Below are 20,393 nucleotides of genomic sequence, written 5' to 3'. Positions count from 1 at the left end.
AAAAAATCTACAACATTATTACAAATAAAATTATTTTAATGTCTATATTTAGATATAAGATTTAGATCTATCCGTTAATCATTTTCAGATCTTATCTGACTTGTTCATCGTATTCTCATATTTACGAATCGTACAGTTATCATCTTCTTCCATTTATTTTTATATTAATTTATATATAATTCACTTATAATTAATAAGATTACATTAGATTTGAAGTGATTTATGTTATTTTTTTAATGTTCTTTCTTCCAATTCTCCCCCATATTACTCGAGAAATCTTTTTTCGAGAATTTAGTATATAATTGTTATTAGTACATTAAAAATCTTCATTATTCACAAATTAAAAATAAATATAATTACTTAATCACTTTTTAATTTCTTAAAATATTGATCCCGTCAGTTCTATTATTGTTCTATAGATTTAATTATTTTATCAGTTATCATCAGTTTTCATACTTTTCAAGAGAATTTCTTTAATAATTTATGTTTATTTCATTAGTTTTTTGCGCTTAGAGAATAAGACTTACTCAACTCTATTAATACTCAACATTTTAATAATATATACTGAGTTTTTATAACATAAATTCATTGTTTTTTCCGATTTTTCAAATTATTAATACAGTTTACAAAATCTGGAATGAGAGCTGATACTTGTATTGTACCTACAACGTTTTTACGAAGGGTCTGTGAAATGTTGTCTAGCTTCAACTTCGTTATTTCCCTGTAAAATGTTATAGAATTATAACTCACTCTTTTAAATTTTTGAAATTTTTTGTATAATTCATTTGATACAAATCTACTAGTGATATACATTTTGATACAACGGAAGAACCGCCGAAGGCCTCGAAGCAAAAACAAGCTGAAAGTGAGTTAGTATACCTTCTCAAATTTAAAAAAAGTTCAGCCTATGAGAGAGTTATATATAATGTATAAAATATATTAATAAAGACTATTATATAATCTTCAGCATAAATTTAAACAGTATTGTACCTGGAATAAGAAGAAGACAAGCTCATCTTCAACAATATATGTCAAATAATGATTAATATAATGATTCAAAGACAACAATTTTATGTGTTCAGATGACAATTCCTTATCACCTATTAAATTATGATAAAAATCCAATAAATTATATAAAATGAAGAAAAACGTAGATATATAATTAAATATATAAATTCTTTATATAAATATTATTTAAAGGTATAATAACTAATGAATCAGTACTCTCATTGTAAAAATCCAAGTAAGAATAGTCATTTTCCAGTGATTGATGAATTGATTCGGTTAGTGACTAAATTTAAAATTTAAACCAAATAAAAATACTTCTTCATAATCAGAGTAAGAATGTGGAGGAGAATAATTATCATAGGATTTAATCATAATATATAGAATCTTCGCGATGTGTAATATTTGTTAAATTTTAATTGAATCGAATCAATTAAATTTAAAAATAATGAACGAATTAAATATCAATAAATATGTGAAGATTCGAATTTAAAATAAAATAAAGGAAAATAGTAATAATTTATGGAATCAACCCCCATAGAAAAATAGAGGTTTATTTATTAACAAATAAATATTATTAATCAATTATTAATTAATGTGTAGTTTATTAGTTTATTTTTATTTTTATTGAAATGGATTTTGTTAACACTAAACCTCACCGCAGCCTCGTCGGAAAGTCTTCAACCCTTTCAGACTATACTAACACTAACAATCCAGTACAGAGAACGCAGTCTTACGTAGAAATTGATAGTTTGGTTCTTATTAAAGCAATCAAACACTGTAAAGATAACTACCCTGTTCCCGTTAATGGACAACTACTGGGCCTTGATTTTGGAGACAGACTTGAAGTGACAAACTGTTTCCCTTACCCTCAAAAACGAGATATTTATAACTCAATAATAAAAGACAAGAACACTAACACCTTAGCCGAGAATGAAATCGAAGAAAAGGCCGACGAAGAGTTTGTTAAATACCAGGAGCTTATGACCGAATTGGTACATGATGTGAGAGTTGACTGTTTTGCAATAGGATGGTACCAGACAGTAAATTTTGGGGACCTTCAATCTAAAGATGCAATCGATAACCTGGTCATTTATCAAGACGTTGTGGATAAAGCCATAATGCTCGGCTTCGACCCTGTATCTACAACTGGAGAGGTCTCCTTCAAGGCCTACCGTGCATCTGACCAGTTACTATCAGTTTATCACAGCTCTGACCCCGACGTTAGGAAGTTCAACGCCCTCAAGGGAACTGAGATTCTTGAGGAGGTCCCAATTGTTATCAAAAACTCAATTTTGTCAGAGGTATTTCTTACCCAGTATTTTTCTGATAGCTTAATACAGAACACATATGTCTTTGACGTGTTAGACGCTTACCATAACAACTATTTGGAAAAGAATTTAGAATTTTTATCACAGTCACTGGAGGCACTCTGCGACAACCAGGAAAAGTTTATAAGATATCAACGAGACTATACTAAGCTTGTCCAGCAGCAGAAGCAACTCTTGGAAAGAAGGAGGTTAGAGAATGAGCAGTGTAAACTAAAGGGTGAACCGCTTCTGCCCATGCCTGAGTTCGACAATAATCTCCTTAAAAAGATTGAAGCTCCATCACAACTATCAACAATTATCATGAGTAACGAGTGTACAACTCACACTAAAGATATCAACTCTCTCTGTTTTGACAACATCGCCAAAATGTACCTCTTGTATCACAGATTACACGATAAACAGTAATTTCTAATCTCTAGCCTTAAATATATTTATTATATTATTCCATAATATAAATATAATAAAATAATTAGAAATTTGTTTATTTTCGAGCCAAATATAAATAAATTTTCGCCAAGATCAAAAGACCACTTTTAAATTCCCTAATGAAAATTTCATACCAAATACATGTAAATATTAAAATAAATATTAAATACTATGAAATTAACAAGATCATTATTAAAAAAATATACAAAATCAGTAATCGATAACAAGTTGTAAGATTCCATACTAAAGCCTAGAATCTTACACATTTTGTAAAAGTTAAATCGCAATTGATTATGTTTTCATTATTTTAAGGTTAAAATTAGTAAAACATAATAATCTACCCTTGACGATTTTTATTAATGATAAATGATCCACTTGTAATAAAATGTTGTTTACTTTGTTTTTACAGCTTAAAAATAATTAAATTATCGCAACACGTTTTATAATGACTGGGATATGTTTGCCTGAACCTTATCAACCAAACACTCAACTAGCTGGGAACGTCAACTCAAGACGTAATTTTGTTGATAACTCCAAACAACTTGCGTTTGAAGGACTCAAGAACACTTCACCTAAATACGCAACCGAATATAACATATCACATGAGCCCATTTCAACAATTAGGCTGAGTAATAGTGTTTCTGATTCCCATCGACTTGGTAAAAATGCCTATTATTCCACCTTTCAAAGAAGGGTAGAGGGGAAACCTAGCCCAAATCACCTTAAATATAATCCAAGTTATAGTACAAAGTATGAACAACAGCCTGTTTCAGGAGTTAAAATCCCAGTTAATGGAATTAAAAGAATTGGAATACCAAACAAGCTAACTGGTGTAAATAACAGAAATAGTCGAACGAATTATGATTCCCTAATATCTGCAAATTTTAACGAGTCTTTTACTACTAACTGTGAATATCTAGAAAGGATGTCATCAATTGATACCAAAGATTTTGCTCCATTCGAAACTAACGACCCTGACTTTTTAAGAAATTTTATGTACTATGAGAAGATGAAAAAGGGTCTTTTGGATAATTTAGATAAGGACCAAACTCAGGTTAAAAATAAACGTGATACCCAAATGAAACAAAAGGATGATGCTAATCGTAAACAGACTGATAATGAAAACACTATCGAAGTTGTTAAACCAAATAACAAGGTTTATCAGACTACAAAAACCACAGTTTCCCGTGAAACAAAGAATAAATCTGAGGAACATGGAACAAATTCAACTTATTATGATCTATCAAAGTCAGAATTATGTGACGGGATTGCTTCAATAGGTTTGGCTCTAAGTAAGGTTTTCAGGTTCACTGGTGCAGGAGTTCTGTTCGTCTGTAGCTCATTCACAGATAATGTAGAAGGACTGATTAAGTCAAGGAAACAAAATGACTCTAAAAACAAGGACACATCACATATTAATGATATTAAGGCTGCTATGGCTAGCATGTATGATGAGGCTAATCCTTATGACCGAAATTGTGACCCCCACTGCAATAAATCAAGTGCTCATACTCGATACAAATGTCCCTATCCTTGCAGTACCCATGATCGGATGACTAAGGATTGCAGACATATGGCGAATTTTCGTGACACATTTAACCCCAACTATGGTCTAATGGGTGACCATTATAACCCGGTTTATAATAATCTAAGAGAAAACCAAGACAAAATATACTCATATCAAGATGTTTATGGTCTAAACAAAGGATTAGATACCAGACATAATGCTTGTACTACAGACTATTCCTACGACAGGCTTTATAGACACACAACCACCGATTACAACACTCCAATTCACTTGAACAACTTTAGAATAGACTATGATTCAGATTTGGATGATTTAGAAAATAAAAACACTATTCCCGGCTTCACTTCTAAAGTTTTCACTAACGTCAACAATAGACCAATCGGGGTTAGAAATTTAGACCACACGTATGAGAATAAACCTGATATGAGAACATACGATCTCAAGACTTCTATACCCGTTTCCAGTCAAAGGAATCCAGTTTCAAATTTTAAGTTTACAAATTCACCTAAAATTAACATTTCAACTCCAAATGATCACATAGGTTCAGGCGCAAATCGAACACCCTCAGATATAATTAATACCTTTGACGTTCACAAGGCTGTTGACTTGGTTCAAAGTAAAAAGAGCAAGGGACCTCAGGAGCACTTTGGAGTTCCTAGTGTGGTTGGTTATGGAGCTAATAATCCTATGCCACAACAACCCTCGCCTGAAAATAACCAAAACAACCTCTCATTGATCAATACTCAAAAATCACCCAACTCTCAAACCGGGAATATCATAATCAAAGCAACCCAACGATCTGCTGAAGGAAATAATACTTCAAGTAGTGTCAATAACAGCAATATCAATACAACCAGTGATAGTAACTATACCAGCAGTGCAAACACGACCGGGAACACCACCACTAGTAATACAAGTAATACTGATATTAGTAACACTGGCAGTAACAGGACGGGTGACAGTGATAATAGCGGTAGAGTAACGGTTCATAGGAAATATAATAACGAAGAGGAGAGACTTAATGAGATAAAGAGGATGGAGGTTAAACACGGGCTAAATGTCCTTTTACAGGAACAGCAGAAGATGGTAGAGGCAGCAAAATTCTCTGATACGGAAGTAGAACCAAATGAAATTGAATTAAAGAAGAAAGCTAAAAAGAAAATGTTTAAATTTTCAAGAAAATAATAATTTAATTGCTAAATATCTGCAAAATTATTATAATGTATCTATATTTGTGTATTATATTAAGAAATTAAATAAAATTAGTAATAGAAAATTGAAACTTAATGTCTTAAGGCAAATTAGTTATATTTTATTTGTTAATATTATTCGTAAAGGCGTTTTTTAACACATAAGATTCCATGGGGAAGGTTAAAATGTGATGGGGAAATATAAGTGATATTATTGATTAAAAACAATATCAGTTTAATTTTATTATTAGATTTGGACCTTAATTTATATATTATTTTACATTCTGGGTATAATATCGTAAGTTACCTGAGATACACCACAATTTAATATTGCATCACAATATTAATTTAATAATAAAGTATAATAATGGGTAAAAAATCAAAGTCTAAATTGGTTGAAAACGTCAACCATAGACTCCAACTGGTGATGAAATCAGGAAAGGTTTGTTTAGGATTTAAATCAACGAAGGCTACATTGAGAAATGGGAAAGGTATTAAAATTATCCATAAATAATCTTTTTTTAGCTCTTTTGGTCATATTGAGTAACAACTGTCCACCCCTGAGAAGATCTGAAATCGAGTATTATGCAATGTTGGCCAAATGCGGAGTCCATCACTATACCGGAGATAATAATGACCTGGGAACTGCCTGTGGAAAACACTTTAGAGTAGGATGTATGGCTATTCTAGACGCTGGAGATTCAGATATAGTTCGAAGCGTTGAATAATCTTCTAACCTAATGTTTATCAGACAATCCCTTTACATATTATATTAACAGTACATTCTTAGGTCATTATGATTTCATTTCAACGTGATGATTCTATAATAAAATTTTAGGATTGATGTTGATATTTATTATGTAGAGTCAAACCTTGAAAAATTTTGAAAAACCAATTCCTATGTTCCGATGGGGGATGTGTATTAAAACCACAGTATAGATATATATTATTAATCTTTGACTTTTATTTAATTTTGTAAAATATTAGTAAAATTTGTATTTTTTATCCTTGTTCTAAAATTATCTTACTTATTTATGTAGTCCTTTTTAATGGATAAAAAATATTTCAAAGGTAATCGTCGCTCAGAGCTCCAAGAGCTCCGACACGAGCTTCAAACCACAGATAAAGATAAACAAAAAGAAGCAATTAAAAAGGTTATATGCGCAATGACGACAGGAAAGGATGTTTCCACGCTATTTCCAGATGTTGTAAACTGTATCCAAACCAATAACATCGAACTTAAGAAGCTCGTTTATCTTTACGTAATTAACTACGCTAAAGTCCAACCTGAACTGGCAATCCTCGCTGTTAATACGTTCTGTAAAGATTCAACCGATCGCAATCCCTTAATTAGGTATTTTTACAATTATAAATTTATATAATTCCATACATTGATCACCTCAACAAATTATTTACATTTTTGTACATAAATGACTAAAATATTACATCTAATCTGAGATAAATGTTTAGAGCACTTGCAATAAGGACAATGGGATATATCAGACTAACAGCAATAACAGAGTATTTAATTGAGCCACTCAAAAGGTCAAAAAATGACCCTGACCCTTATGTTAGGAAAACGGCCGCAATTTGCATATCTAAACTATATGGTAATATATATAAGTGTAATTTATGAATGTTAATTACCGTATCTAATTAACTATGTATATTGTGTATACCTGTCATTTAAACTATAGGTATATCCCCAACCATGGTTCACCAGGAAGGCCTGCTGGAAGTATTACAGGGAATGTTATCAGACCAGAACCCGATGGTGATATCTAACGCAGTGGCTACACTAATGGAGATATCAGAACTCTCAAACGATAACCTCTTCGTTACTATTCTGAACAAGGATAGGGCATTGTTGGACAGGCTTTTAAGCGTGTTAAACGAGTGTATCGAATGGGGACAGGTATACATCCTTGACGCGCTGGTATATTATAACCCACCAGATTCCGAACATGCAAGAAAGGTGATAGACGCAGTATGTCCACGTTTCTCGCATATTAACCCGGCCGTCGTAATGTCAGCCATCAAGGTGGTGGTCAAGATGATGAATATGGTTACGGATAAGGAATATTTAAGGGTTGTAGGGTCGAAGCTGTCAGCTCCACTAGTAACGCTTTCTTCACTCGATCCAGAGATCCAGTATGTATCACTCCGATCAATTCTGGTTGTAATCTCAAAGTACCCGAGGTTACTTGAGGACCAGGTGAGGTCGTTTTTCTGCAAGTGCACTGACCCCCTATACGTGAATATAGAAAAGCTGGATATCATGGTAAAGCTGGCAAATTCCTCAAACTATTCACTTATTCTGAACGAGTTGCGCGAATACGCCACGGATGTTGACCTCGAGTTTGTCAGACGCTCAATTAGAGCAATTAGCACACTTTGTATAAGGCTGGAGTTGGCTTTAAATTCATGTGTCAACGCATTAACAGACCTACTCAGGCTCAAAATAAATTATGTTACTGAGGAATGCACAATAGCACTTCGTGATATTCTCCGTACGTACCCGAAGGTTTTCTCGTATGAACTGTTCCAGCTGTGCTCAGACGTTGAGGACATTTACCGCTCAGAAGCTAAAGCAGCACTGGTTTGGATCGTGGGTCAGTATGCGTCAGAGATTGAGGACTCCTCAGAGTACATATCAAACCTCTCGGAAACATTCCACGACGAGTCACACTCAGTTCAGCTCAGCCTCTTAACAGCGGCGATGAAGGTACACCTGTCATCTGAGGACAAAAATGACCTCATATCGCATGTTATACATAGGTGCGGAATTGAGAGCCGAAACCCAGATGTCAGAGATCGAGCATACATGTACTTGAGGCTCCTGGATTCCGGAACCAAAGTCGCGTCAAAAGTGGTGCTTTCACCTCTTCCACCAGTGGGTGAAGGAACACTTGATAAGAACATACTAGATGACCTTCTTGAGAATCTAGGCAGAGTTTCATCAGTTTACCACTTACCCTCATGGGCAGTTGCCTTCAAAGATTCACTTTCCTCTTCACAGCCGAAGCTAAAGTACGTGCCAAAACAGGATTCAAGTGATGATGATTTAACTCAGAATAATGATTACTTCTTGAATTCCAGGGATAAACCATACGTACCAGATGTGGATGATCAGGAAACATTCTCGAATCGTTTACCAGGTTACTTCTGTACTCCCCAAGTCGTTCTATCATCTTCACAAAGAGGCGTTAATGGCCAGTTAGGACTGGAAATTACAGCCTTTCTATGCAGACAAGAGGATAGAATTTCACTTCAAATGAGGCTTCTTAACAACTCTTCGTCACTTTACGAACTCCTAGCAATGCAGTTTAACAAGAATTCTTTTGGTCTTGCACCTTCGCCCCTTAGGTCACCTCTGACGGTTCAACCTGGGAAGACCGCCGAGTGTCAAGTCCCACTCGTTCCAAACCACATTCCATCAAACACTGCTCCTGATGACCCAATCACCATCCAGGTAGCAATTAAGACTAATCTGGACGTTTTCTACTTTTTTGTATCATACGACTTGCCTGTGGTTTTCAAGCACGAAGCGAAGGTCTCAAGGTCGGACTTTGAGTCCTTGTGGGTGAGACTCCAGCCTAAGGACTTTAACCATAACTACTACTATAAGTATAGTAACCCAAGGAACACTGATGCCAACAGAGGTATAGTTAAGGCCCTGCAAAGCTATGGACTATATCACGTTGGCGTTGGGCTCTGCGGAGACCGAGGATCAGATTCTGACTTCTTTTACGCTCTTACCACAAACTCTCTTGCCATTTTAACCAAGTTTACACGGGACACATTCACAGTTAAATGCGAGTCATCCACAGTTCTGATGCTGTTTGCAAAGGCTGTTGAGAAAATGCTTTCTTAATATTTTATTATACATGACATTATATTATAAGTATATAGCTATGTATATTATAGCAGTACATTGTGATGTGTATACTTTTATACTGTATTGTAATGTGTATACATTTATAGTACATTATAATGTGTATATTGTTATATTATATTAGTTAAATTACTGCGTTTAATTAGGTAGAATCGATTACCACAAATTCGACTTAACCGTTAAGTGGGATTTTAAATTAGTTGTGAAGAGTAGTATAGTAATACTTCATGGGATCAGACTTCAGGTACTTTTCAAGCGGGTTTTGAGTAGCGTTAGATTTGTGGACTTTGGAGCTATCTTCCCTCGAGGTTGAGTAACAAAGGCCTGAATTTTCATCTTCTCTATTATATGAGGAGTCAAAGGACCATCCGCAGACTGAAAGGAGTTGTTCAAACTCTTGGGAGTTAGTTTGGAAATTTAGTAGTTTACGTAACTCAGGGACTGTCATCTGGTTATAAACCAGAGGCGAAACATCTAAAACAAACTTCCTAACGCTATCAGAAAGACCAGAAACGTCCAAAACAGTCTTACCAGGCATGGATTCCAGTTCTAAATTTGCAGATTCCCAAAACCTGAGAAACATACAGTTTTGTAGAAAGTTGTGGAGATTAATAACCTTTGAAACAGGCTCTTGATTGTGAAGATGAAGTGGAATCTGACATAAACAAACAGTAAAATCAGGAGCTGGGACCTGAGTCAGCGATAAAACAAGAATCTTCTGTATAACCAGAACATCAGAAACATCTGGGTAGAGCAAATATATCTTCAAAATCCCAACATTGTTAGCCAAGCTGTAAAGATTTATATCAGTGAGTTGGAAGTTCAAAAACTCAATTAGTGTTGGAAGCGATGAAAGTTGAAACTGAGCTGAAGGCGTATCCAAAAGGGACTCAGCGTTTGACCGTGCAACTGAAGCCAAATCAGTTTGCATATTTATAAATAATAGAATAAAAAAATATTTAAAAATTCTGAATATATTAGTGTTATGATGGGGAAGAGAATACTAATGAATAAATTGGAGAAATTGAATTTTTTATGTATTTTTATCTGTTTTTACAATTTATTATGGGAGTTTATATTCATTTAACTTTTATTAATCTCAAACTGTCTGTATTATCTGTTACACATTAAACTCAATGTTAATTATGTAAAATATTTAAAATGTTTAACGGCCAAAACTATAGAAGGCTTTATGGAATCATTCTTAATCTTAATACAAATCGAATCAAAAGTAGATTCTTTAACATCCAAAGTGATAAATCACAGTTAATTAAAAAGGTTTCAAGTAATCGAAAACAGTGGGAACAACTGAGAAAGGAATCACGTGATGATACATCAGAATATGATAACATATCCTATGAAAAAACAATTGCCCATTCTGGGTTCGGGAAGTCACAATCTTCTAAAAGTAAACACGGGCTCAAATATTTAGGAATGTTACAGGTTACTTATTATTTTTATTACTAAAATTTGAATATTTTCTATATTTAAATTATTATATTACTTGTTTAGAGTGTAAGTAAGTCTACTTCTGATGAAAAGCTGTTTAATATACTTGCTGATATCTCTAAATTTATTGATGAATTCAGTCCATACGAGCTCATTGATATCGGGTATTTTTTAACAAGAATTAACAGACCTGGGTGTTCTCAAGTTGTCGAACCTATATTGCACCGTTTTTTCTCACTACCTGAGAGATTTTCGTGCTTAAATGGAGTTTACTTCCATAGGTATATTGGCTTATTTATGTACTAATATTAGCATACATGTATTCACCATGGCATGATTTATCAAATATTATAGGTTGTTGAGAACTATGTTTATATTTCAAGATGTTACATATCGAGTTTGGGTTTACGAAATAGCTCAATTGGTGTCCTCTAAACATGATCATTTGATAATGCGGGATATGCAGTTAGTTATTGACGACCTATCTCTCTTCTACGACGCAGCAGCCCAAGGAGCTTTAAACCAATTAGAAGACTCGGTTTTGTCCAGAGTACATGAACTAGAGTTGTACAGACTCCCACTCCTAATTCACGCTCTAGGTATTATCAATTCCATAACAGTATAGTATACATTGTATATGTACTGTAGTATATACGTATAATATCCATTGTATATATACTAAAGTATATAATTGTAATGAAACTTATGAAAATTTAGGACGTTGTGGATACAATTCAATAAACGTACCAAAGGAAGTTCATAGAGTATATCTTAGTTATAAAGGTCACAAAGATTATTATTCGTCTCACCTAATCGGACTGCTGTTAAAGGGTTACGCTTCATTTCGTTTTAATCCAGGAACTGAGTTTCTAGATGATGTTTGGTCAAACATTAAGGATAAACTAAAGGTAATAATAATATTAATTAAAAATGGTTTAGAACACAGAATTCAAGTATCTATCGTGGATTGGAGAATCTTTTTTAAAGTTGAGATATTTTCCTAGCATTTCCGTGATTTTAGATGAGTTGATATCCAAGCATAGCATTTTAAGTCATCTTGAATTCACAGACTTTATTAGTAACTGTTGGTCGATACAATCTCACATCCTATCTCTTGAATTTAAGAATTATATTGTTCCCGGGTCAGTTTGGCAGGACCTTTCATACTCTGATGACGGCTTTTCAGAGATGAACCCAAATTCACTATCGCTAGAGAATAATCCTAAGGAGACTGTGGATAACCTGTACAGGTACTATAAACGATTAATTTCATTAATAACAACTGAAATGCCAGGAAAAATATATGAGTCAACACCACCATACAGATCAACACAATTTGAGCTAATGACGAGGCTAATTGATATATACCCCAACCCTAGGGATTTTAGAATACTCCTGCCACTCAGAAAGTATGATTCAATTTACCCCGTTCTTAGCTTTCCTAATTCTCTCAACACAGCTAATAAGGGTGATATTTCATATCTTTTCACTCAAATGGACCACTTGAATTCTTCAAATTTCTTTGGACCTAATTCTAACTTTGAACAAAGTCAATTACATGACAAAAACATCAATCCTGTCTATTCTGAGATGAGTAATGCGTCAAGTGGTTCATCAGGTTTGAAGGAGCTGAATCCCATTTTGAAGCAATATATACACTCAGTTTTCTTCAGAACACCTGCATTGGCACCCAGAGGGCTAAGACTTTTGATACAGGGACTTGCAAGAATCCACTTTGAACAGAGAGAGGAGTCAGACATAGATAAGGACTTGATACCAAACATGAAGATAAAATACTACAAAAGACCCCTGTCAAGAACCATCGTAAGGGAAGTTTATAGGAAACTAGCTTGCTTCAATAACGATGATCTTATAGTATCTCTTTTCTGCATGATTGTGTTGAACATGTTTGAGTTCCAGCTTTCCAAACAGCTTCTTTCAGAGGCAATTAGGATTTGGACACATCAGAAGAGCCAGAACTCTATATTGGAAGAACAACTTGAGATGATTTCTTTGTTCTTTTTGACTCTTGAGAAGAATAACCCTTCTGCATACTCAGCCTTGGATATGGAATCCATTGAAAAAATTATCCGATAGTGTAAATTTAGTAAATGTAGTAAATAAATGTTTTCATAACTATTCTGATGTCTAACATAAGATGTGTAATTTCATTATTTTCAAGTATTTTACACATCCTGATGTTGCCCGACTACTCTCTACCTGTGAAACAAAAATAACACATCAGTTTATTTAAATTTCATTTCACACTTTTATTGTATTTTTGAATAAATTTTATTTTCCTTAATTTATATATTTTTAATAATTATCCTTTATAAACTATGTTTCAAGTTTAATTTCACAACACAACCATTAATTTACTTTTTTATTAAAAACGCAAAGTTTACCTTTTATAATTTTAAATTTATCATTTTTAAATTAGTATTCTTATGACAGTCTTTGGTTATCGTTTTTTATCCAGGATTCCCAGTTCTTTAATATTTAGGCACGCCCCTCCCATAGCACATCATACTCCACCTTCTTTACATGTCAGATGTTTTGCTTCACTCCCACCTATTCATAACTTGCCTCCACCTCCGCCTCGTGAATACAACCCTGATGGAACTCCACGGAAGTATAGAAATGTAAAACCCATTTACAACCACAAGTATAACTGGGAACACTGGACTCTTAGACCCGCGGGAGTCTTCCACACAGTTCTCGTTGGTGAATTCGGAAGACAGCACAGAGCCTGGGTTGCCTGGCTTCTTCAGTTCCCCACCCACATCGCAGCCTTGCCTTGCATATTTATTGTATTCGTTGCGGCCTTTTTGATACAAAACGCGTTCTTAATTGGTATCACACACTATTTATCGACAAATAAAAACACAGATAATTAAATACGTAAAAAAAATAGATCAGTAAGTAAATGATCAAATTAGTAAATTATCAAGTCAATTAGTTTATGATTAACAATTTATTGATTAAAACTGTTTAAAAATATTTTTTAGGAATCAAGCCTAAGCGTTACACTATTGAGTGGATAAACGCAGAGAAGGAGCGTGCTCTGGCTGAGAACACTAATCCCGTGACTAGGTACTTGGAGCGTCGTAGAAGTGTAAGTTAAAATTTTTATACTTTCTTCAGGAGCGTGGAACCAACTGGGCTCTTAAAAACTACATGCCCAGTCACCCTTACTTTTTATTTCTGGGTGACTACTACCACGACCCAGACTCCGAAGACTCCTCAGACTAATCTAATATAATAAACACCCATATTAATACACGGTTGATACGCAATAGAATATGTAGATTTGTGAACTTGCTATATTTATTTTGAGTAGTGTATAGGGTAGAGATTAAGAGTTAGGCCTGTGAGGTGTAATGAAATTGCGTGACAGGGTCAAAGCTTATGATTGGGTACTAAATCTGTGTATGACACCAATTAAAACAAAAATTACAGTCCGAATTATAGAGGAATACACTGAGAAATGAATCGTGTGTTAAATATGGATTAATCTTTTATATTAAATCACTTGGGTACCTCAGACTATATAAATATTATAATCCCAGGTACAATTAACTTCATTTTAACGAACACGTCTGGAAATCAGCAATCCAAGTGTAAAACTAGACAATCTACATGTTAACACAGCTTGGGACACATATATTTAAATTGAACACTAATCACTTTCTGAAAACCCTGTTTCTGGGATTTACTGGAATTCTCAAGTTAGGGTTTCGGCTCGGGGGGATCGGTCGGCTGCGATCATTTACTTTTTTAGAAAAGCTGTTACGGTAATGATTGAACTTTTGGCTATTAAATCGCTTTGTATTATTGTCTAGCCAGGTCTTTGGCTTTTCGATGGAGCCCTTGTAGTCAAGTTTCCCTGACGAGTCTTCTTCGTACTCATGTCGACAGAAGCCAACTAGACTTGAGACCATTTTCCCTCTCTCTCTGACGAACTCCACGTACTTTTCACACACTGAACACAGTAAATCTTCTGACATGTATATGGCCTTGTTGTAGGAGTAGAAATCGTTGGATGAGATTGTGATATGGAGCCTGTCCGTGGGCGACGCAGAGTTTAGAGGTTTCCCCTTAATACTAATGTCCACCTTGTTATTAGCGTTTTTCATAATATACTCTATGTTAGTGTTATTTGGCCCCAAAATCTGTGCCGTCACGTCAAAATCCGGCTCAAACGAGAACAGCTCTATCAGCTCGAAACGGCACAGGCGATTCGTATTCTGTCTGTTGGTTATTCCAATAACGTGCTCCACATTATTCACTACCAGTGGTCTTGGATGAATCACTTTAGTGTGTCCTACATATTATATATGTTTAGATAGAAACAATATAATTTACAAAATGTGTAACTTTATAAAATATGTAACTATAATTTAACAAATCAATACCGTTGGGATTTTTCATTTCGTTGTATGAATATCTCAGGCTAGGGTTGTCCACGGTAGACGCAGTCGAGTTAGAACTAGTTGACTTATTAAAATTCTGGTATATGTTTGCTGTTGACATGAGGGAGTTTAAGCTCTGGCCTGTCGCCATGACCACACACCTCAGGGTTCCGATGCCTGGGAGCACCACACCGTTAAGGTCAGCCGAGGCTGCTTTGCATGCGTTTGGATCTGTAAGTACAAGTTCTGCTGCTGGATAATCTGGTGAAATGTACAGGGAGTGAACTCCTGAGTAGTAGGAGAAAAGCTCCCTCAGGTCCGACTCGAGTAAGTCGTACGACAAGCTACAGTTTTCTAAGAAAATAGCTAATCTGACATGAGAATACTGATTTACTGGATTGTCCCAGTTACTTTGTGTGTTATGTTCTGGTTTAAAATTCTTGTGCACATATGTTTCCGGCTTTAGTTCTGTTTGATATGAGGAGTGTGTGTTTGCCGGGGGAACGTTAACTGAGTAGTATTTTTCTGGAGGAGATTCTGCTATGTTTCCGTTAGACCATCCACTACGTGAGTATTCTACATGGTTGGATGGGACTTCTTTATCAAAATTAGAGAACTTAGATGACTCATGAGGGTGTCTAGACGCATACTTATAACTTGGATGGAAATTTGAATTAATATTAGAGACGCCCATAGAGTTTACTGGATGAGAGACCGGATTTTGAGGGTATGTGTTCGGATTAAAGTGATGGATCTCATCCTTTGGATAAGTGTATTGTGGTGGCCTGTGGCCGTACGCATTCATTTTACTAGAAAGATCCGGAGTGAAAATAAATAACCAATAAACCGATTATAAATAAAGTTAGCAATTGGCGTTTTTAATAAATTAAAATCCAACTTAGATAATAAATCAGTCATGAAAATACCTTACGGTTTAGATATCCGAATATAGGTATAGGGAAAGTATAAAATAAATATGTCGAATATAGAACACCAGTCACTAATATATGACCAATCAATAATATAAAATGGTTGATATAGAATAAAAATAGAGTGTGTGGAGTTAGTCGTCAGTCTTTGATTGATGATCTTTGAAATAGTGATCTGGTTTACACGGAACTAGGTCAAGGTCACTTATGCTAAAAATCTGGAAATATGATAAATTATATTATAATGAAATGGATAAAATAAATATACAGTTCAATTAAATAAATAAAATATGTTAAAATAAAATTGGGTATCTAAATTATATTATGGGGGTACTGCTAAAAATGTAGAGACCTCTTTGTACATTAGATACAACACATCTATGAATTTTTACTTTAGCAATAAACCATTTTTTATTCGGATCCTCTATTGAAATGGTCTTAGCCTTGTTTTTCTAAATCACCACAAATTTATCATATTTAATATGTAACCATGGTTTTTTTTTACTTTTATGGAACTCATTTATTAATCAGATACATATTCAAACACATCATAATATAATTATTATAAAATACTAATTATATATAATACTATTATAACATATGTTATTTTCATTGTGACACTAATTATAATATATTAAAATATAAATTTAATTATTAAACAAGGAATCAAAACACTATGAATTCATTTTATTATTTACTTCCTTATTTCGATGTTGTTTGTGTAGTTCATGTAGAAGCTTTTCTATCTCTTCAGTTAACTTTTCGTAATCGTTTTTTAAGCACATAATTCTTCCTCTTGCTTTTCTGACCTCATAAATATCTATATCATTTCTGGGAAACTGGTCATCGTCAACTAGGGGACCATTTAAACCCACATATTTACACTCTTCACTGTTTAAATAACTCATTAAAGCTTCCATTTCGAGTTCAACGTCCTTCCTTGCTTTATCCAATTCCAAAATATTCGACATTATCTATAATACAATTATACTGTTAAATTTTAATCATTATACAATAATAATAATTACTATAATATGTTATTAGGCAAAAAATTATTTCACTACACAAATAACCAAATATCGTTATTACATATATATTATATTGAAATTATATTATTATAATCGTATACACATATTATTTTGTCATTTGTAATATATTTCATGATTTTAATTCACAACTTTTTGATTTCCCATTATTTCAATGATTCCATGTTACAATTTTAACAGTATAATTTTTAATTCCAAGGTTATATTACACACTAAAATAACTAATGCTCATATTTATTTACATATATTTCTTCTTATTTACATTCATCCTTTAGAGATATTTTACACACTATCGATTTCATAAAAGGGTTGGAAAGGGAAACTGGAACAGATATGTTGAAAGATACACTAAGCCAGCATCAATTGAGAACACTCAACCTATCCACTTTAACTACAAGGCCTCTTATCAATCCACCAAAAATTCTTTATCCTACCTTTGGGATTTACCTAAAAAGATAGCGGCTGCCACTACTTCAAATAAACTTTTAGAATCATGGATTTATTACAGGTTTCAATAACTTTTATCTCTTTATATTTTCATTTTTTAATTATATTTTATTCTTAAAAATTAAATTCTTTACACATATGTTTGACGTGTAGGCATAAGAGGAAGAAGCTTTATCACTATGTTCTGGCTTTAAAACGTTTAAGTGAGATAAAAAATGTAGATATATCAGACTGGAGATTCAAGCTTATAGTAAAGAAGGTTATTAAAAGATCAAGATACTTTACAGGTATTTATTTACAAAGAGTATATTAGTCATTAATTCTCAGATTTACCCACGGTTTGTTTATATTTGGGGAATTTAAAGTGTGTGGATGCTATTGAGAAGGTTACATATCATCTGATAGAACGAATGGAATATTATTCACCATTTCAGCTTGGGAGAATATCAAGTGCATTTTCATCCTGCAGGATTTTTAATAAATATTTGTTTTCTTTGCTGGCTACTCGGTTCATCTCTCTTATTGATATCGCAGAAAACGCTTCAATTTCGTCCGTAGCAAGGGTATTTTTATCTTTTATTCATAATTTTTAGGGCTTTGCAAACTGTATGGTTTATAATTTCAGGCTTTTTAATTCTGTATCACTTGAGTTCCTCAGAAGATTAAATTATGACACTTCTCATTCAAAAGAACGGCAAAACAACTGTAGTCATTTACTATTTTACTTTAAAACATCACACAAAGCACCTAACCTTGAGCAACTAATTGATTTGGGTATTACCAGTTAAACTTAATCATATTATGATGGTTCAATTTTTAATGCATAATTTCAGCCGAGTCTTTCGCCATTTCAAAATACAAGGACTTAAATTACTTTGAAACCCTAACAAATGTTCTGATTGATTACCTCAACGCACATGGTATTATCTTAAACACTCAGACAATTCGATTTAGAAATAGTTGACCCAACTCTTATATCAAGAGCCATTTCAGTGTACAATAAACTTAAAATTAACGATTATCAACTACTTGAACAAGTAATTGATTATATTACGTTTATTTACTAACACATAGATTTAACATTTAATATTGTTTAGGTTTTGGATAAGGTTTATTCTACGCCATATAACTTTCCTCCAATACAGTTAGTTTTGTCAAACACCTTATTTATAGTATCGCATCAATCATGAAGGACATTTCATCAATGCTCCCGAGGGGTTTGAATATTCATAAAAGTGTATTTTCATTTACTATTCAATGTTTTCATAGAAATTCGAATACATCCTGAACCATTTATTATCATATGTCAATGATTTGGATAATAAATCTGTAAGTTAAATTTACTAAAATTTCTTCACCAGTTAATATATAATAAGCAGTAACAAAATTTTAACATTTTTAGTTGACTGACTTGGCAATCTTTGTCACTAACGCTGGTTTATCAACACTTGAGTTGATGAATTCTATTCAAAATAATGTATTGAAGAACTCAGTTCAAGACCAGAGCTCAGAATATGACTATCCTAGGCTGTTTGAGATTTTATCCTCTAAATCTAAGTTGAATGAAGAAAGTTTTAAGCTTTTATGCCTCTATTCAAGGCGACTCTTGAATAAGTTTGAGCCGTGTGACTTCCTCAGAGTTTCAAGATTATTGGTACTTTTCACAACTTTAATCGTATTTTAGAGGAAGCATAAGGAAATAAACTCGGATGTCCTACTTCCCAATCTAATGGGAATCAGGCTCTCTGAGGTTCATGGAGAATTTACACCTTCTCAGTACAACTGTGTCGCTAGGGACCTTACTCTGTCAGGGAAGGTACAAAAAGGAATTTTGTCTGAAATTTGGAGCAAAAACACGTTAGTTTCTAGAATCCTAATACTTCTATAGATACGGCAAAGGGTTCAGGCCGCCAAATATATAATGTGATATTAAAAATACTATATATATCGAATATAACTATATTAGAGGAAGGAATTAGAAGAGTCTAAACTGCTTGCGAGGATTGCCGAAGATTTCATTTTTCTCGACCTTTAGAACATTAAACCTGACGGTCTTTGATAGTGGTCTGCATTGGCCAACAGTTACGATATCACCAGCAGATACAGTAAAACAGGGTGAAACGTGGCAAGGAACGTTCTTGTGCCTCTTCTCAAACCTATTGTACTTTGGAACGTATTGTAGGTAATTGACCCTCATGACCAAGGTGTTCTTCATCTTGTGAGAGATGACCATACCCTTTAAAACTCTTCCCCTGATGGAGACGTTTCCGGTAAATGGACACTTCTTATCTACGTAGTGGCCCTCTTTCGCCTCCTTTGGGGTTACAAAACCCATACCGACATCTTTCCAGTATCTAGCCTTATTTCCAAGCTTCTGGAGCTTCTTAATGCTCACGTTCGCCTGTTTTTGGAAGGCTTTATGAACCTATGCAAATAATTGTTATATGAATAAAAAAATTACCTGAACGTCTGCTCTGTCCATTTTAAAAATTGGATTACGATATTTGAGATATTGTGGTGTTTGTTGTCTCCAACAATCAGCAATGATTATGATTTTAATTTAAGGATCCAATTTTTGCTTAAAATAAATCGAGACCGTATAACGGGAGGAAATTAAATGAACGATATCTTAAGAATCTTGTTCTATAATGATGGGGTACGATTCTGAGCTATAGATGGGGAAATAAAAAAATAATGTATCGTTTAAATACACATTTAATCCTTAAAATTGGTAA

The 20,393-nt window shown here is 33.7% G+C and overlaps 12 protein-coding genes across 12 annotated transcripts; 7 read left to right on the top strand and 5 right to left on the bottom strand.

Moving 5' to 3' along the window:
• Positions 1-46: 46 nt before the first annotated feature.
• Positions 47-1,519, bottom strand: TpMuguga_02g00308 (uncharacterized protein). The gene is made up of 5 exons (XM_061305359.1): positions 1,324-1,519; positions 1,225-1,291; positions 991-1,100; positions 751-905; positions 47-721 (listed from the first exon to the last, which is right to left on the bottom strand). The coding sequence occupies exons 1-5, from the start codon at positions 1,378-1,380 to the stop codon at positions 586-588; spliced, it is 525 nt and encodes a 174-aa protein (XP_061161330.1). The 5' UTR covers positions 1,381-1,519; the 3' UTR covers positions 47-585.
• Positions 1,520-1,580: 61 nt separating this feature from the next.
• TIF3H1 (JAB1/Mov34/MPN/PAD-1 ubiquitin protease family protein) lies at positions 1,581-2,762 on the top strand. The gene is made up of 2 exons (XM_061305358.1): positions 1,581-2,309; positions 2,349-2,762. Exons 1-2 carry the CDS (start codon positions 1,638-1,640, stop codon positions 2,739-2,741), a joined length of 1,065 nt encoding a protein of 354 aa, XP_061161329.1. The 5' UTR covers positions 1,581-1,637; the 3' UTR covers positions 2,742-2,762.
• Positions 2,763-3,207: 445 nt separating this feature from the next.
• TpMuguga_02g00306 (uncharacterized protein) lies at positions 3,208-5,475 on the top strand (the record flags this gene model as incomplete). The annotated part of the gene is made up of 1 exon (XM_759779.1): positions 3,208-5,475. One exon carries the CDS (start codon positions 3,208-3,210, stop codon positions 5,473-5,475), a length of 2,268 nt encoding a protein of 755 aa, XP_764872.1.
• Positions 5,476-5,680: 205 nt separating this feature from the next.
• On the top strand, positions 5,681-6,235 carry RPL30 (60S ribosomal protein L30-2). Its single transcript, XM_759778.2, has 2 exons — positions 5,681-5,971; positions 6,006-6,235. Exons 1-2 carry the CDS (start codon positions 5,848-5,850, stop codon positions 6,206-6,208), a joined length of 327 nt encoding a protein of 108 aa, XP_764871.1. The 5' UTR covers positions 5,681-5,847; the 3' UTR covers positions 6,209-6,235.
• A 201-nt stretch (positions 6,236-6,436) lies between these two features.
• On the top strand, positions 6,437-9,371 carry BETAC-AD (Adaptin N terminal region family protein). The gene is made up of 3 exons (XM_061305357.1): positions 6,437-6,834; positions 6,951-7,090; positions 7,178-9,371. Exons 1-3 carry the CDS (start codon positions 6,530-6,532, stop codon positions 9,352-9,354), a joined length of 2,622 nt encoding a protein of 873 aa, XP_061161328.1. The 5' UTR covers positions 6,437-6,529; the 3' UTR covers positions 9,355-9,371.
• Positions 9,372-9,480: 109 nt separating this feature from the next.
• EIF3K (translation initiation factor 1 subunit K) lies at positions 9,481-10,389 on the bottom strand. Its single transcript, XM_759776.2, has one exon. It carries the CDS (start codon positions 10,304-10,306, stop codon positions 9,572-9,574), a length of 735 nt encoding a protein of 244 aa, XP_764869.1. The 5' UTR covers positions 10,307-10,389; the 3' UTR covers positions 9,481-9,571.
• Positions 10,390-10,410: 21 nt separating this feature from the next.
• Positions 10,411-13,060, top strand: TpMuguga_02g00302 (uncharacterized protein). The gene is made up of 5 exons (XM_061305356.1): positions 10,411-10,818; positions 10,888-11,105; positions 11,179-11,423; positions 11,542-11,732; positions 11,764-13,060. Exons 1-5 carry the CDS (start codon positions 10,537-10,539, stop codon positions 12,919-12,921), a joined length of 2,094 nt encoding a protein of 697 aa, XP_061161327.1. The 5' UTR covers positions 10,411-10,536; the 3' UTR covers positions 12,922-13,060.
• On the top strand, positions 13,061-14,098 carry TpMuguga_02g00301 (putative integral membrane protein). Its single transcript, XM_061305355.1, has 3 exons — positions 13,061-13,677; positions 13,833-13,939; positions 13,969-14,098. Exons 1-3 carry the CDS (start codon positions 13,272-13,274, stop codon positions 14,074-14,076), a joined length of 621 nt encoding a protein of 206 aa, XP_061161326.1. The 5' UTR covers positions 13,061-13,271; the 3' UTR covers positions 14,077-14,098.
• On the bottom strand, positions 13,748-16,446 carry TpMuguga_02g00300 (uncharacterized protein). The gene is made up of 2 exons (XM_759773.2): positions 15,240-16,446; positions 13,748-15,148 (listed from the first exon to the last, which is right to left on the bottom strand). The coding sequence occupies exons 1-2, from the start codon at positions 16,039-16,041 to the stop codon at positions 14,508-14,510; spliced, it is 1,443 nt and encodes a 480-aa protein (XP_764866.1). The 5' UTR covers positions 16,042-16,446; the 3' UTR covers positions 13,748-14,507.
• Positions 16,447-16,797: 351 nt separating this feature from the next.
• Positions 16,798-17,247, bottom strand: TpMuguga_02g00299 (uncharacterized protein). The gene has a single exon (XM_759772.2). It carries the CDS (start codon positions 17,134-17,136, stop codon positions 16,840-16,842), a length of 297 nt encoding a protein of 98 aa, XP_764865.2. The 5' UTR covers positions 17,137-17,247; the 3' UTR covers positions 16,798-16,839.
• TpMuguga_02g02580 (uncharacterized protein) lies at positions 17,246-20,354 on the top strand. The gene is made up of 13 exons (XM_061305590.1): positions 17,246-17,410; positions 17,487-17,719; positions 17,812-17,945; positions 17,986-18,221; positions 18,252-18,432; positions 18,492-18,578; positions 18,613-18,695; positions 18,756-18,802; positions 18,832-18,895; positions 18,928-18,987; positions 19,061-19,312; positions 19,343-19,515; positions 19,547-20,354. Exons 1-13 carry the CDS (start codon positions 17,366-17,368, stop codon positions 19,578-19,580), a joined length of 1,629 nt encoding a protein of 542 aa, XP_061162121.1. The 5' UTR covers positions 17,246-17,365; the 3' UTR covers positions 19,581-20,354.
• Positions 19,606-20,286, bottom strand: rps11 (40S ribosomal protein S11). Its single transcript, XM_759771.2, has 2 exons — positions 20,120-20,286; positions 19,606-20,083 (listed from the first exon to the last, which is right to left on the bottom strand). Exons 1-2 carry the CDS (start codon positions 20,138-20,140, stop codon positions 19,634-19,636), a joined length of 471 nt encoding a protein of 156 aa, XP_764864.1. The 5' UTR covers positions 20,141-20,286; the 3' UTR covers positions 19,606-19,633.
• Positions 20,355-20,393: the final 39 nt, after the last annotated feature.

This window comes from Theileria parva, chromosome 2 (assembly GCF_000165365.1).
Source record: "Theileria parva strain Muguga chromosome 2, complete sequence, whole genome shotgun sequence".
Classification (NCBI taxonomy): Eukaryota; Apicomplexa; class Aconoidasida; order Piroplasmida; family Theileriidae; genus Theileria; species Theileria parva.
Note: the sequence above shows the minus strand (reverse complement) of the source record. Positions and strands in the feature narration are given on the sequence as shown.